Consider the following 17,608-nt stretch of genomic DNA (forward strand, 5'->3'; position numbering starts at 1 on the left):
CGTGCGTCCCTGGGCGCGGGCCGATGAACATGCACGCGTGCCTGCTTAAGAGTTACCGTCCCTAAGATATTTGAGTTCCCTTTCACCTTCTGGGGCAGCGAAGAGGAAGCAATAATAAATTGAAGGAGCACTGCCTAAAGCAAAAGTCTTGGTGCAGACATTTTTCCCCCTTCTGCATTTGGTGAGGGTCTGTGTTCTGCTTATGAGACTGTGCAGTGTTGGGGAGGCTTCTGTCTGAGGTGACTGCACTGAGCTCTGAGAGAAGCAGTTGGCCCTGGAACCAGCGAGTCTCCTAGAGAATGGGATTGGGAAAGGGAGGGTCTGTTGCAGAATGGGGCAGGGCTGGCAGCAAGCAAGAACTTTACACCATGATGCAGCAGTGCTTGAACTCGAGGCACTCACTGTGTGCGCACATAAGCAGCAGCACAACAGTAACATGTCAGAGTGTGTGTGTGTCTGTGTCAGAGAGAGCGAGAGACACATACCCAAATACACTTTGTCTGTGAGAGTGTATGTGTGTGGGTGGGTCTTTGGGTCTGAGAAGGAGTATGTGGTTTTTGTGTGTATGTGCCAATGACGTTTCTGAAATCTAGAAATCTGTTTGTGACTGAGCACGTGTGTGTCTATCGCTGGCAAGGTCAGTTCTTGCAACTGGTTCAAGAGCCAGACTGGGAATCCAGGAAATATCTCTATAAGAGATATAAGTGGATGTGTAGGGGACCCATCCTACCTGCATGAAAGGAACAGGGACTGCAGCTCTGCTCACCCATGGTCTAGAATATATCAACTTCTTAGTTATTTAGGAAAGATGAAGTTTATTTTGGAGATATTTTGGCTCAGTTCTGCCAGGTTCCAATCCACTATCCAGCTTCCCCATTCAGAGCCTCTTGTACAGCTACCAAACTCAAAAAAGAATATACTATCTTGGAATCCATTTTGGGGGTCTCCCAACAGTACAGCTGCCAGATTTATGAAAGGCCTAAATGATCTTCATCAATCCTTCATACAAAGACTAGGGGGCACTCCAAAAAGTTAGCAAATAGCACATTTAAAACAAATCAGAGAGAATACTTTTTCACTCAACACACTTAAGCTCTGGAATTCATTGCCAGAGGATGTGGTTAAGGCAGTTAATGTAGCTGGGTCTAAAAACATTTTGGATAAGTTCCTGCAATTAATCAATTGGGAATACTCATTGCTTTGTTACCAGCATTAGTAGCATGGAAACAGAGAGCACAATGTGAGGAGGACTCGCTGAGGACGCTGAACTTTCCCCAAGGCGCTTGACCGTGGTGGGGGAAGGAGACAGGGACGGCAGCTCTCAACTGTGATGGGCCCGATGCGACGCGGAGAGGGAAGGGCCTTGTCAGCTAGAAGCCAGGCCTTCTGATGCCTACCTCATCATTTCCAGCCAGGGGAAGCAGAGCAGCAGTGGCAACTAGAGCTGCGACGCCAGCAGGCGTGGGAACGGAGATGAGAGGAGGAGCACGCAAGGAAAACACTGTCAGGCCACGCCAGCACTCCCCGCCCTCCTGCTATGTCCGGATGCGGCACTGGGAGGAGCAGACGGAGGTGAGCAGCAACGAGGCCAGAACAGCTGATGGGAGGCAGCGCCGGTGAGTGCCCTCAAGCGGTGCCGTCGCGGTTTAAAAAAAAAAAAAGATAAGCAAATGGCTGTCCGGGCCATGAGAAGGCCCCAGGGCGAAGATGCGACAGTCAGGCCGCGGTTCAATGACGTCGTGTGCCCTGGGAGTCTTCCTCACATCGTGTTCTCTGTCACTGCTCCTGCTGCTTTCCTGACGCAGTCTGATGCTGTCACTGGCTTTGGTCCCCTTCATTGGCCTGCTCCTTTCTCCCATGACACACTATCTTCTTCTTCGTGGCACGCAGGCTCCTCACCGTGCCGTGGCCTTCCTCCTCCTCTGGGCATTTTCTTGCACAATCATGGCTGGGAGCCTGAGTTTGTGTGTGTGTGTGTGTCTGTGTGTGTCTGTGTGTGTAAGAATGGGAGCCTGAGTTTGTGTGTGTGTGTGTGTCTGTGTGTGTCTGTGTGTGTAAGAATGGGAGCCTGAGTTTGGGGGTGTGGTTGTGAGAATGGGAGCCAGGGTGTTTTTTGTGTGTGTGCGTGTCTATAAGTGTAAGAATGGGAGCCTGAGTATGTGTGTGTAAGAATGGAGCTTGTGTGTATGATGAGAATGGAAGCCTGGGTGTTTTGTGTGTGTGTGTGTGTGTGTGTGTGTGTGTGTGTAAGAATGGGAGCTTGTGTGTATGATGAGAATGGAAGCCTGGGTGTTTACATAAGAACATAAGAACATGTCATACTGGGTCAGACCAAGGGTCCATCGAGCCCAGCATCCTGTTTCCAACAGAGGCCAATCCAAATCACAAGTACCTGACAATTACCTAAACATTAGATAAATCACAAGCTACTATTGCTTATTAATTACCGTAATATCAGTTTATGGATTTATCCTCTAGGAACGTATCCAAACCTTTTTTAAACCCAGCTACACTAACTGCTGTAACCACATCCTCTGGCAATGAATTCCAGAGCTTAACTATGCGCTGAGTGAAAAAGAATTTTCTACAATTTGTTTTAAATGAGCTACTTGCTAACTTCATGGTCCTTCTGTTGTCTGAGAGAGTAAATAACTGATTTACATTACCTTGTTCAAGTCCTTTCATGAGTTTGTAGGCTTCTTTCATATCCCCCCTCAGTCATCTCTTCTCCAAACTGAACAGCCCTAACTTCTTTAGCCTTTCCTCATAGGGGAGCCATTTCATGCCCCTTATCATTTTGGTCGCCTTTCTCTGCACTTTCTCCAGTGCAGCTAGTTCCTTTTTGATGCGATGACCAGAACTGCACACAGTATTCAAGGTGCGGTCTCACTATGGAGCGATAAAGAGGCATTATGACATCCTCTGTTTTATTTACCATTCCCTTCCTAATAATTCCTAACATTCTGCTTGCTTTTTCGATCGCCACAGCACACTGAGCCGACGATTTCAATGTATTATCCACTATGACGCCTAGATCTCTTTCCTGGATGGTAACCCCTAAGATAGAACCTAACATTGTGTAACCTAGCTTGATGGACCCTCTACCTGGGTAACATTTATTTATTTAACACTTTTCTATACCGACCTCTATACCGACATCAAGCTAGGTGGATAGAACATTGCCCAAATCTCATCTTGGAGTGAGTTTCCTCACTCCAAAGGTCATCAAATCTTCGCAAGAGAGCACTGTTCTGTTCATACCTGTCACGTAGAATGTGAAAGTGGCCCCTAACCCCCTACACTCATACCTAAACCCCACCTCGAGTTACTAGGTGGGCCTCCCATAGGGATACAAATACCTACCTATGGGGTTGACATTATGGCCAGGCTTTCTCTCTCTCTCTCTCTCTCTCTCATAAAAAAATGGTCCATGCAGCACTAACTTAGCTCTTCACATAGGTAATTAGCACATTTTGATAAATCCAGGCCAAAGTTTAACTATCATCTATATACCCTTCCAAGTTCAGCATTCACCCTGTTTAATGTATTTCCCTTCTGTTACACGTTACATGTAAACCAATATGATGTTTCGATGAATACCAGTATAAAAAAACTTTAAATAAATGTCACTGTCATCTATAGTTTGGCAATTTTTATGTATTGTTCTCTTTTTGCTCTGTTTTTAAATATGCGCGCGTGCAGTGTTGTTCACTGAGAATGAAGGCTCAGTGAGTTAGAAAGTTATTAAAATAAAATAGAATAAAAGCTCAGCTGGGGTCGGAGGGATGTTGCTGCATTTTCCCCCACCACCACTCTTCACCCTTCTGCCCTTTGCTTGCAGATCCCAGAGCAGTACGGGCCAGTCAGGACCATCGCAGAGGGGAATGGGAACGAGCTGTTGATTGGTACAACCCGAAATGCTGTGCTGAGGGGGAGCTTTTCTGAGGGGTTCACCCCCATTATACAGGTGAGATGAGAGGAGTAGGAAGGGGAATGGACTTTTTTCTTTACTGGAGATGTAAACTGTTGTACTCTGAGAGGCCTAAATATACTAAAGGTTTTCTCCCGTTTTGTGCCTTTGGGAAAAATCTTTAGTACATAAGGGGCTTCCATACGTCAGTCTGTATGTGTCTCTCTTTGTGCATATCTTGTGGTCTAAGAAGGTGAATGTCATAGGGAAGAAATATTCAAGTGGATGATGCCATTGAAGTCTGTGAGGAGAATGGATGAAACGTGTCCGCATGTCACTCTCTGGGTGTCCTGTGCCTCTTTCTGTATCCCTCCGCCTCTCTTTGCTCCATGTTTGAAATTCTGTGCACTGGGCCATCTCTCCTGATTTTACTGCTCATCACTTCTCGTTCTCTGGAGGGGGTGCTCTTATGTTCTTTCATTCCTCTCTAGGGTCACACAGATGAGCTCTGGGGTTTGGCTACGCATCCTTCCCAGAACATCTTCTTAACCTGCAGCTATGACAAGCAGGTCTGCATGTGGCAGAGCAGCGAGCACGCACTGACCTGGAGCACCATCCTGGAGGTATCAGAGCCAGAGTTTTATTATATTTACGGTGGGGAGAAAGGGGGCGATGAGGCTGGTCTGGACTAGTATCAGCATCACTAGTCCAGGTACCAAGGGGTTAATAAGAACAAACTTATCGTCTACTCTCGGGGTAGGCAGGGCAAGGTCAGGGAGCAGGACATGAAAGGTAGGTAGGGTGAGCGCTCCCGGCAGCACAGACTCAGAAGGCAGGCAGACACTGTTGATAAAGCATCCATAAGCATGTGATAAATGTTTCTTTTGCGTGCAGGAGACTGGACTGTGTGCAGATTTTCACCCTAGCGGGAAGGTGGCAGCCGTGGGACTCAACACAGGACGGTAACAACCTGAAACCAACTGTTCTAAGTGTCTAAAAACGTGAGATGGGTGGAGACACAGGTGGGGAGGGGCGGTGACTGAGGAATATGTGGGCAGGAGGGTGATTAATGCCTCTCGTTGCAGGTGGTTGGTTCTGGACACGGAGACACGGCAGGTGGTTTCACATTACACTGATGGGAATGAGCAGCTCTCTGCGGTACGCTACTCCCCAGGTGAGTCGCCGGCGGACGTCCTCTACCCTACTGTTCCCCCCCAGCTGTGCTGCCTCGCCCAGTTCTGCTGCCTTTGCCCTCCTCTCCTGCCCCTCTCTCTGCCCTGCTCCCCAACTCCCTCACTTAGGACTGTAGATAGCGGGCTAGATGACGGCAGTGAGGATGGCTTGGTACATGCCCGCCCGATGCATAGGATTTGAGAGGGTGCCGGGGAGGTGCTGGCTGTCATAATACGCATAGGTGCCAATGGTGTAGGAAAGTGCAGAGGATAAGTTCTGGTAGGAGATTGAAATGCAGCCTCTTCTCCGAAATGCTTCCAGTTCCACGTGCAGGATCCCAGAATCTGGCTGAGCTCTGGAGTCTCTCTGGGTAGATGAGACAATGGTGCAGGGAGGAGGGTTTTTACTTTCACTATTGAAGAGGGGAACCTTTGGAGGTCTTTAGAGGGAGCCTATTCTCATGGGAGGGACTCCACCTCTTTTTTTTTTTTTAACTGTTTATTTAAACAATTAGCTGAAGAATAAAATGTACATCAGATTTGCTTACTACAGAAACTCTAGACATAAACATTCTATCATTAGCCTAAGAGCAATAAAGTAGGCAGACTCCCCTATTATCTGGATCTTCAATGTCCAACTCCATTATTTGAAACATCAGGGATCTCCGGAGATGCTGAACCCTTCCCCCTCTCTTCTAAATACCTCCAGCAGGGCCCCCAAACCTTGCTGTAGAGGAAAGACTTCTTGTGCAAGGCAAACGTAATTTTTTTCAGTAACCGCAATATCCTGTACCTGCTTGTACCAGTGCGAGAACAAGGGCTGTGTCTTCCAGGTGAGAGAGATAGCGGTGGTGGGGCCACTTGGCAATAGTGATCATATCAAATTTAAACTAATAACTGGAAGGTGGACAATAACTAAATCTGCAACTCTAACATTAAACTTTCAAAAGGGAAACTTTGATAAAATGAGGAAAATAGAAAAAAACTGAAAGGTGCAGCTGCAAAGGTTAAAAGTGTTCAACAGGCTTGGACATTGTTTAAAAATGCAATCCTAGAGGTGCAGTCCATATGTATTCCACACATTAAGAAAGGTGGAAGGAAGGCAAAACGATTACCATCATGGTTAAATGGTGAGGTGAAAGAGGCTATTTTAGCCAAAAAAATCTTTCAAAAATTAAGAGAAGGAACCATCTGAAGAAAATTGGATAAAACATAAGCATTGTCAAGTTAAGTGTAAGACATTGATAAGACAGGCAAAGAGAGAATTTGAAATGAAGTTGGCCATAGAGGCAAAAACTCATAATAAAAACTTTTTAAAATATATCCAAAGCAAGAAACTTGTGAGGGAGTCGCTTGGACCATTAGATGACTGAGGGCTTAAAGGGGCTCTTAGGGAAGATAAGGCCATTGTAGAAAGACTAAATTAATTCTTTGCTTCCATGTTTACTAATGAGGATGTTGGGGAGATACCAGTTCCGGAGATGGTTTTCAGGGGTGATGAGTCAGATGAACTGAACGAAATCACTGTGAACCTGGAAGATGGAGTAGGCCAGATTGACAAACTAAAGAGTAGCAAATCACCTGGACCGGATGGTATGCACCCCAGGGTTCTGAAGGAACTAAAAAATGAAATTTCAGATCTATTAGCTAAACTTTGTAACCTATCATTAAAATCATCCATTGTACTTGAAGACTGGAGGGTGGCCAATGTAACCCCAATATTTAAAAAAGGCTCCAGGGGCGATCTGGGTAACTATAGACCAGTGAGCCTGACTTCAGTGCCTGGAAAAATAGTGGAAACTATTCTCAAGAACAAAATCGTATATAGAAAGACATGGTTTAATGGAACACAGTCAACATGGATTTACCCAAGGGAGGTCTTGCCTAACAAATCTGCTTCATTTTTTTTAAGGGGTTAATAAACATGTGGATAAAAGTGAACCACTAGATGTAGTGTATTTGGATTTTCAGAAGGCGTTTGACAAAGTCCCTCATAAGAGGCTTCTAAGAAAACTAAAAAGTCATGGAATAGGAGGTGATGTCCTTTCGTGGATTACAAACTGGTTAAAAGACAGGAAACAGAGAGTAGGATTAAATGGTCAATTTTCTCAGTGGAAAAGGGTAAACAGTGGAGTGCCTCAGGGATCTGTACTTGGACCGGTGCATTTCAATATATATATATAAATGATATGGAAAGGAATTTGACGAGTGAGGTTATCAAATTTGCAGATGATACAAAATGATTCAGAGTAGTTAAATCACAAGTGGATTGTGATACATTACAGTAGGACCTTGCAAGACTGGAAGATTGGGCATCCAAATGGCAGATGAAATTTAATGTGGACAAGTGCAAGGTGTTTCATATAGGGAAAAATAACACTTGCTGTAGTTACGCAGTGTTAGGTTCCATATTAGGAACTACCACCCAGGAAAAAGATCTAGGCATCATAGTGGATAATACTTTAAAATCGTCGGCTCAGTGTGCTACAGCAGTCAAAAAAGCAAGCAGAAAGTTAGGAATTATTAGGAAGGGAATGGTTAATAAAACGGAAAATGTCATAATGCCTCTATATCGCTCCATGGTGAGACTGCACCTTGAATTCTGTGTACAGTTCTGGTCACCGCATCTCAAAAAAGATATAGTTGCAATGGAGAAGGTACAGAGAAGGGCAACCAAAATGATAAAGGGGATGGAACAGCTCCCCTATGAGAAAAGGCTGAAGAGGTTAGGGCTGTTCAGCTTGGAGAAGAGATGGCTGAGAGGGGAAATGATAGAGGTCTTTAAGATCATGAGAGGTCTTGAACGAGTAGATGTGAATCGGTTATTTACACTTTCGAATAATAGAATTCCATGAAGTTAGCAAGTAGCACATTTAAGACTAATCGGAGAAAATTCTTTTTCACTCAACGCACAATAAAGCTCTGGAATTTGTTACCAGAGGATGTGGTTAGTGCAGTTAGTGTAGCTGAGTTCAAAAAAGGTTTGGATAAGTTCTTGGGGGAGAAGTCCATTAACTGCTATTAATCAAGTTTACTTAGGGAATAGCCACTGCTATTAATTGCATCAGTATTATAGGATCTTCTTAGTGTTTGGATAATTGCCAGGTTCTTATGGCCTGGTTTGGCCTCTGTTTGAAACAGGATGCTGGGCTTAATGGACCCTTGGTCTGACCCAGCATGGCAATTTCTTATGTTAAGACTAAAGCTTTCCTCAGCAACCATTCTTTTCAAGGGAGATTATTGTTTTGGAGAAGTTCTGGAGAAGCTCATCAAGGAATCAGGATAATCTGAGCCTCAGAAGCTCTGAGGATAGAGTCCATTTGGCATCCTGATTGCTTCAAGGATGCCAAGAGTTAGAGGCTGGGGAAGCAGTTTCCCTTGGTTCTCAAATATTGGGGGAAGAGTCAGCTCTTTCGTGAAGCTGGGAAGTCCAGGTATATCAATGCTAGGACTTCTGGAGCTACCTGTTCAACCCAATGAGCTCCAACAGGTCCCTTCTGTGCTGGTCTCGATAAGCGATCACCTTCAGTGGTGTTTCTGGGCATGGGCCCACTTCACATCAGAGTAGTGGTCCTGGACATTGTGCAGAGCTGGTAATTCCTAGAGTTCACTGCTTCCATTACAGACCCCTTTTTGGTATCTCCTTGCATGTCAAACTCCAAGGGAGTAGCTACTCTGGGAAGGCTTCAGTGGCTTGAAGCTGTGGTACTGGTGTCGCTCAAAGCTTGGGGCCAAGATCAGTACTCTGTCTACTTTGTGGTTCCAAAGAAGGATTGTTCCTTATGGCTCATCCTTGGATCTCAAAGATGTGAACAGATGTGTTTGGATTCCTTACTTCCGTGCTGAAATCTTCGCTCCGTCAATATGGCAGTAAGGTAAGGAGGGTACCTTTCGTCCCTGGGCCTCTTGGAAATCTATTTCCATATTCCCATTAGGATGGTTCACTAGATGTTTCTTTGTTTGCATTCTAGGCAAGCATTTCTGGGCCCTTGCTTTCATTCTTGTCTCAGCACCAAAGAACTTTTTATTTCTTCCAAGGTGATAGTAGTGGTCATAGTCATTTTAAGCAGAGAAGGTAGCATGATTTTCCTGTATCTGGATGATTGATGTTAAGGGCCAAGTCATTTCAGGAGACCCAGATGGCTTTGGCCAGAATGATGCCAGTTCTGTAAAGCATGGGCTGCATAGTGACGAAATGCCCTCCTCCAGCCAACGAGCAATGATAGGTTTGGACGCCTTCTGATCTCTCTTCGCACCGTGCCACAGCACAAATAGGTGATCGTTTGAAATGTCATCACGTGCATCAGCATCTGCCATAGTGGCTTGTTGGCTGGCCTGGCTAAGGGCCAGTGCCATACGAGAAGATGTGCATGAGAAATTACCGGATCTGCCATGCATAGGGTCAACCTCTTTGGAGACAAGCTGGATAAGACATCTCGCAACTGAAGGAACAGAACATGGCGGTGTTGTCCTTGGCCTCCCCATCAGAACAATGTTCAGAATCCTGGAAGTATTATCCAACCTACCGTATGGCCAACTTCCAAGGGTGTACTGGTCATACCCCCCATACAGAGCACCCACATTCCCACAACCTCGACAGCAGGCACAGCAGCCACAGCAGAGGGGCAGACCCAGAGGCCAGCACCAACAGTGATAGCAGTCATCCCCCATCCAGAAACCCATGCAAAGTTTTTAAGAATGGCAGGGCCACCCCCTCCGGGCCCATTGGGGGACAGAGTAGCACAATTCTCTAGTTCGTGGGCTGTGATAACATCCGACCGCTGGGTATTGAACATCGTTCGCAGGGGCTACCAACTCAACTTCATGCAGACTCCACCGCTTCCCCGTCTCGCCACTTATCAGTGGGCTCAACAACAGATGCAACTCCTGCACACAGAAGTGAATGCATTGCTTGCTCAGCAGGCCATACAAGTAGTACCGTCACACCAACGGAACAAGGGGTTCTATTTCCCATACTTCCTCATTCCCAAGAAATCAGGTGGCCTTCATCCAATCTTAAACTTGCTCTCAACAAATTCCATTGCAAGGAGAAATTCAAGATGATATCCTTAAAGTCAATTCTTCCTTTTCTACAACCCAACAATTGGGTGTGCTCGCTGGACCTCAAAGATGCCTACTCCCACATCCCAATGCACCACCTCTCCTGGCGGTATCTGTGCTTCCAGTCCAATGGGCAGCACTACCAATACAAAGTGCTTCCCTTTGGTCTCCCTTCTGCACCAAGAGTCTTCACCAAGTGCCTAGCGCTGGCAGTGGCCCACCTCCGCCGAAAGGGGGTTCAAATATTCCCCTATCTGGACGATTGGCTGCTGGTGGCTTCAGACAAGCCAACCCTCAAATTGCACTTGCAAGACACAATCAATTGCCTACAGGCCATGGGATTTGTAATCAACTATGAGAAGTCCAGCCTCCAGCCGAGTCAAGTCCTACAATTCAAAGAAGCAAGGATAGACACGGTGAAAGGGAAAGCTTTCCTGTCCGAGGACAGGGCTTGGACCCTCAATGTCCTGGCAAGACATCTGCAGGCCTGTGCACACCCCTCGGCTCACCAGGTCATAACCCTCCTGGGATACATGGTGGTGGCAATATACGTGGTATCTCACACCTGCCTACGCATGTGTCATTTGCAATGGGGCCTGAAAGCTCAGTGGATGCAGTTGCTTCAACCATTGTTGGATACAGTACTCCTCACTGTTCTCAGCAATGCTTACATGGGGTGCCCTGTTCCAGAGCCTGGCACATGAGCTAATTCTCACCACAGATGCCTCCAACAGGGGTTAGGGAGCCCATCTCAACCACCTACAAATGCAGGGTTTGTGGTTGGCCAGGAAACGCGCTCAGCAGATAAACCTACTGGAGCTATGAGCAATTCGAAATGCCCTTCTCACCTTTGTAGACCACATTCAGGGGAAAAAAACATCATGGCAGCCAAAACATCAGTCTCAGCGTCGATATGACCTATATTTGGATATATGGAATCCATATCTGGTATCTCTGAGCCTGCAAGCATGGAGCACGATTTTGGATGTTTCCCACTGATTTTTGAATAACCAGCCCAGATGGACTTTGTGTTTTCTTCAATCCCTCAATATCCACAGCTAGCCTTTGTACCAACCCTGGCGGCTTCATTATCAACTTATCTCCTGGCAACTCGTACCTTCCACTACACACTATACTATGCAACTTAACTATGGCCTCGTTTGCAGCGCTATTCGATGACACGAGCCTCTAGTCTTCAATCTTTCTAACCTGTGCATCATGGATATTATTATTCTTCCTATTATCCTTAGCACCATGGACTCTACTGCAGTTACGTTTTTTTTTTGCTACAACAGTACTGTGATTTTGCAATCCCTAGACTACCAGTATTTATGCTTCTACATAATATGGGTCCATAGCAGGAGTGGTTTTCTTTTTCTCACAAATTTACGGCGACCTAAAGGAATATGACAAAGTACTATGACACTGTATGGAAATTGGACATTAGATTTTATGGCTAACGATAACCACAGTTGCTTGGGATGGATTGGGGAGGGAGGGGAAAGGGGGAGGGAAATGATAAAGACTATGGTTGCAAGGTTCCTTACCACCTCTAGAAAGCTGGGTTAACAGTAATCCGGGTAAAATGTTGTACTGTTTGTATTGTTGTACATCGAAGACTATCAGATTGCTAATATTGTTGTACACCCAAGACTGTGCGATTGCTAATCTTGTCACTAGACCTTGTACTAAAGAGCTTTTGTTTTGTTATCTTTCTTCCTGAATAGATAAATAAAGGTTATAAAAAAAAAAAACAGACAACCAGATGGCCAGGTTCTACATAAACAAGGAAGGAGGGTGTGGTTTCTGGATACTGTGTAGGGAGGCGATTCAAATTCTGGAAGGGGCGGAGAAGCAGGCTGTCTTGTTGCAGGCCACCTATCTTCCTGGAATAGCGAACTCCAAAGCAGACCATCTCAGCATAATATTCCAGTCACACGAATGGTCGCTGAATCAGACAGTAGCAGACGCTATCTTCACCCATTGGGATACCCCAAGCATGGACCTCTTTCTGACAGTGACCAACAGGAAAGTCTGCAGATTCTGTTCTTTGTTTTCAAGTCTGGACAGAGTCGCACAGGATGCCTTCCTAATCCCATAGACAGGGAGACTTCTCTATGCTTATCCTCCAATTCCACTCCTGTCTCGTACCATACAAAAATGCTTTGCGGACGTTGCCGATCTAATCCTCACAGCCCCACCATGGCCGAGTCACCACTGCTACGCTTATCTGGTTCAACTATCAATAGCTCCTCCTATTTCATTGGGAGAGGAAACGGATCTGTTGTCTCAAGACGGGGGGATGCTGCTGCACCCTATATACTCCTCGCTTCATCTCACAGCCTGGGAATTGAAAGGACTGTACTGAGTCATCTTGGCGTATCATCTGTCATCCAAAATGTCTCACAGGTGTTCAACCTGTAAAACCTATCAGCTCAAGTGGTGCTGGTATTCAGCCTTGTGCTGGATCCAGTGGGTAGACCCGTTCTCCTGTTTGCCAGAAACCCTTCTGAATTATCTACACACACTGTACCAGTTGGGATTGGCGACAGCTTCAGTACGAGTTCACATCAGCACCATAGCAGCCTATTATCACCCGCACAACAGCCTCCCAGCTTCAAACCACCCGTTGGTCTTTCGCTTCATGAAGGGACTTTTGCATCTCAGGCCTCCAGTAACTAAGCCTCCAGCTCCTTGGGATCTGAACCTGGTACTGGAACATGTCATGCTTCTGCCGTTCAAACCGATGGACAGTTGTTACATGAAGTATTTGACCTGGAAGGTGGTATTCCTGGTTGTTCTAACTTCCGCCAGTCAAGTCAGTGAGTTGCAAGCTTTGCTTCACTACCCTCCTTATCTTCAGTTCTACCATGACAAGGTGGCCCTTCGGACTCACCCTTCCTTCCTGCCCAAAGTAGTTTCAGCGTTCCACTTGAACCAAACTATTATGTTGCCAACATTTTTCTCAAAACCGCCCAGCAACGATAGAGAACAACTTCTGCATATGCTAGACTGCAAAAGAGCGCTGGCTTACTACAAGCGTAGGATGCATGCTGAAAACAGGACTTTGCAGCTCTTTGTTTTTTTCAACCCTAATGCTCCGGGCCTTCCAGTAGCAAAGAGAACCCTTTCGAATTGGATATCACAATGTATTCAGTTCTGCTATTCTACGTGTTCATCACAACTCCCTGACAAGGTCAAGGCGCATCAGATCCGAGTGGTGGCTACCTTGATTGCACACCTTCGCCTGGTACCTTTGTTGGACATTTGCAAAGCAGCCATTTGGTCTTCACTGCATACATTCACGTCTCATTACTGTCTAGACCAGCAAGCATTCTCAGATGCAGCATTGGGTTGGGCAGTTCTGGACCATTCAACACGGTGAAGATCTTACACGGCTGTCCATGGTAAGAAGAGTTGGGCTCACAGCATCAGAAACAATAATAGAAGGGGACGCTATTAATCCGTTAGCAGGTGAGACTCAACCCTGTGGCTGGGGACTTCCAGACAGCATGGCTAATTCAGCCCTGCTACTGACAGGGAAAAAAGCAAGTTTGCTTTCTGTAAACAGTGTTTTCCATAGATAGCAGGATGAATTAGCCATGTTGACTCACCCGCGGGTCTGGAATATTATGCTGAGATGGTCTGCTTTGGAATTTTGCTTGTCAGATCATTTGTTTGTGCTATTCAGTAGGCACAAGAAAGGCTTCTAAGGTGACTATATCCAGGTGCATTAAGGAAGCCATCGCATTGTATATGTTTGTAAAGTGCTAAAGGTCCTGGAAAGGCTTAGAGCTCATTCGACTAGGCTCAAGCGGCATTGTAGGCAGCACATCAGTTGGTGTCACTGCAAGAGATCTATAGGGCTGCTAGTTGGTCTTCGTTGCACTCTTTGTCCAGGTACTATCATCTGGATGTGTAGGCTCAGGACACTGCCTCCTTTGGGGTGAAAAACCTAAGAGCAGTACTTTCAGGATCCTTCCCATGTTAAGACGTGGCTAATTAATTAATTACCTGCTAATTTTCTTTCCTTGAGTCCTACCAGATCAGTCCAGAGTCCCACCCATTGCTCTGCTCAGCTGTGTATATATTCAGTCAGATTATTTTTCCTTTCTGGTTCTATCAGTTGTTATGAGGCTCACTGAGTGTTTTTACCTGTTTTTATTGATTTATTGATTTGTTGATTCACTTTTTATATACTGATATTCGTGAGAGCTTCATATGGGTTTACATCACAAGTCAATGTAGAAATCCAGCAATGCATAACATAAAAATAATCAAGAAATAAACTGAGCTAAAAAAATATCTTAAACATTTAAAACATTTTAAAATATAATTAGTATAAATCGTTAAAGATAGAATTAAGATTCTAACATCATAATAATCCTAGCTGCCCATAAAACTAATGAATAATGTAAAAGTAAGTAAATACAGTAAACTAAAATTATAAATTAAAGCAAGGGGACCAGCCTGACTATGAAAATGCTTGTTCAAATAGCCATGTCTTAAGTTTTTTCTTAAAAGAATGTGGGTGTGACTCAAGCCTTATGTTCCATATTTTAGGACCTGCTAGGGATAGAGCTCTGTCTCGAACAGTATTTAAATGTGCTCATTTTGGGGACAGTATGGATAATAATGCCTTGCCAGAAGATCGTAAGTTTCGCTGAGGAGTATGAATATGTAGAGCGGCATTCAGCCATTCGATTTTGTCTCCGTGTATTGTTTTATGTATTAGGGTCAAACATTTGAAATGGGTTCCTTAGTAAATGGGGAGCCAATGGAGGTCTTTCAGAATAGAGTGATATGATAGCATGTTTTGCTGCTGGTTAAGAGCCGAGCTGCGGCATTTTGTAGAAGTTGTAAAGGGTGAATTGTTGAAGCAGGAAGGCCTAATAGCAGGGCATTACAATAATCAAGTTTGGAAAATAAAAGAGCCTGAAGAACTGTTCTGAAATCATTGGTATGTAATAAAGGCTTTAGTTTTTTTAGGATTTGTAATTTGTGAAATCTATTGCTTTGACATCAGGATACTGGCAAGTACCTAGCTTGCACCACTCCTTCTAGACAGTGATGATATCACTGAAAAAATTGTGGTTCTCTGTCTCCATCTGCTGGCAAGATAGTATAAACTCACACATCTGAATTGGTCTAGCAGTAATCAAGGAAAGGAAATTAACAGGTAAGATTAAACAAACCTTATAAACAAACCTCTTCTTCATTTTAAAAACTGCCTTCCTTCTTTAGTCTGTCCCTCTCTTCCCCATTCCTCTTCTTCCTTAGTCTCTCCCTCGCTGCCCTAATCTTACAGATTTTTTATTTTGTATTACAGATGGAAACTTCCTGGCTGTTGGCTCTCATGACAATTTAATCTACATTTACAGCGTAGCGGAGAATGAAAGGAAGTACAGCCGCTTTGGCAAGTGCACGGTATGTCCTATCCCTTCACACAGTACCCTCAGAAACCTGGTCCCTCTCCCCCCCACCCCTTTCCTAACCTTGGGCACGTATCAGCCTGACCTTGCAGCAGGAGACCAGCTCTCCCTCAGGGTGGGATGTTGCGAGAGAGAACACTCTGTGCCTGCACAGCAACATTAGAATAGATTGTGATTCAACCCAGAGAAAGGCAAGAGAGTGATGAAAGGCGAGCAAGAGACAGAGAGAGAGAGAAAATGGTGAACGGGGATAGACATGGAGAGGGGTACAGCTAAAGAGACAAAAAGACCGTGTATGAAGGAGAGAGACTAGCTGGGGTCCTCCACGAATTCTCTAGTGATCTGGGTTGGTTACTGTTGTATTCAGGTTGCTGGGCTTGATGGACCTTTGGTCTGACCCAACATGGCACATCTTATGTTCAAAGAAGAGTGGGAGGGACAGGATGTGACTCTTTGCAGCAGAATATGTGAAATTCTGGAATGTTCCATACTTGTGTCTCAGGGTCATTCCAGTTTCATCACCCACCTTGACTGGTCAAAAGACAGCAAGTTCATCATGTCAAACTCCGGAGACTATGAGATCCTTTACTGTAAGTATCAAGAAGGACAAATAACAACAGAGTGCATGCTGTTCTCTTGAGTGTGTGCAGTGCAACACCGCGCTATGTTTCTGTTTGCTTGTGCATGTATTTGAGTTTGTTCATTGTTTGGGCTTTCACATGTGCAGAAGGGCAATGGCTGTGTTACAGATGTAGGGGTTCTAGATTCAGAGTGAAGCTTCCACGCCTCACGTATGGAGACACGAGGAGCAGGCTAGCATTGCGAAGGGTCTCTCAGTCTGCGCCTTTTTTTTTCTCTTCGGCTGTTCAGGGGATGTGGCTGCAGGCTGCAAGCTTCTGAGGAATCGTTTCGAGAGCCGTGATCGGGAATGGGCCTCATACACCTGTGTCCTGGGGTTCCATGTCTTCGGTGAGTCTGATGATAACGATCCTGCAGCTCACCACAATCCAACCTCTTATCACAACAGCACTGTGATCACAAGGAAGGGAGGGGGGATAAACAGGAATGACGAGGGGGTGGCACTGCCATGCAACAGAATTCTTACCTCTCTCAAGATAACCTAAGGTTGTTAACTGGCTCCATGTCTTCTGGTCAGGCTGATCCAGTCCTGGTTTTACCCACTTTGCATGCATAGCATTGCAGTTCTCATTTTCCATAGAAAATCAATAAATACAATTTCATACATGCAGTGGGAATAAAGCCAGGACTGAATTTGCTTGACCTAAAGAAACCAGTTGATTCCTTGTGGCAGTACCGCAATCACAAGGTATGAATGGGGGGAGTGTGAGAGTGACAAGATGGGGTTGTGGAGAGGGAGAGTGAGGATGGGAATACACTTGGGAGTCTAGTTCTATTCCTGTTTTTAGGACTTTTTTATATTTGTGTTCTTCTATAGTAAATCTTCAGCTTGCACAGTTATAATAAATGATGCCAGTCTTTGATTAAACTGGGGACAGGGTATCTTCCTGCCAAACATGAAAAACTGTAGCAACCCTGCAAGGATTTCCTACCGATTGCTCTGCTTTCCTTAGGGAGATAAAACTGGACATCTCTGTGGCTGTGCGTGTGGTGACGCAGCATGAGCATGTGTGGGGTCACCTGCCCTTTTCTTCCTCCCTAGGTGTGTGGCCAGACGGTTCTGACGGAACAGACATTAACTCGCTCTGTCGCTCCCACAATGAGAGGGTTGTGGCTGTGGCCGACGACTTCTGCAAAGTTCATTTGTTTCAATATCCCTGTGCGAAGCCCAAGGCAAGTAACTATGCCCGTGACCCCACTGTGCTTCTCAGGATATATATAGGATCTAGGCCTGGGGTGGAGGTTTCCTTCAGAGGGAGAGCCGTGTTAGTCTGGTGCAGCAAAAAAAGACAGGAATTGAGTGGCACATTATAGACTTTTAACTAATTTATTAAAGCAGGAGCTTTTGAGGAGAGACGCATCTGATGGACTCGGCCCTCGAAAGCTCATGCTTT

At 45.3% G+C, this 17,608-nt stretch overlaps 1 protein-coding gene across 3 annotated transcripts in view; it reads left to right on the plus strand.

Annotated features, from left to right (window-relative positions):
• The window catches only part of EML3 (EMAP like 3), a 192,620-nt gene that overhangs the window by 173,023 nt on the left and 1,989 nt on the right, over positions 1–17,608 (plus strand). For all 3 annotated transcript variants that reach the window (XM_029614870.1, XM_029614868.1, XM_029614869.1), the window contains 8 exons: positions 3,842–3,967; positions 4,402–4,533; positions 4,805–4,872; positions 4,996–5,084; positions 15,473–15,570; positions 16,078–16,165; positions 16,446–16,544; positions 17,257–17,387. In XM_029614870.1, the coding sequence (XP_029470730.1) occupies positions 3,842–3,967; positions 4,402–4,533; positions 4,805–4,872; positions 4,996–5,084; positions 15,473–15,570; positions 16,078–16,165; positions 16,446–16,544; positions 17,257–17,387 (831 nt within the window). The remainder of the gene's footprint in view (positions 1–3,841; positions 3,968–4,401; positions 4,534–4,804; positions 4,873–4,995; positions 5,085–15,472; positions 15,571–16,077; positions 16,166–16,445; positions 16,545–17,256; positions 17,388–17,608) is intronic.

Source organism: Rhinatrema bivittatum, chromosome 8, assembly GCF_901001135.1.
Source record: "Rhinatrema bivittatum chromosome 8, aRhiBiv1.1, whole genome shotgun sequence".
Lineage (NCBI taxonomy): Eukaryota > Metazoa > Chordata > Amphibia > Gymnophiona > Rhinatrematidae > Rhinatrema > Rhinatrema bivittatum.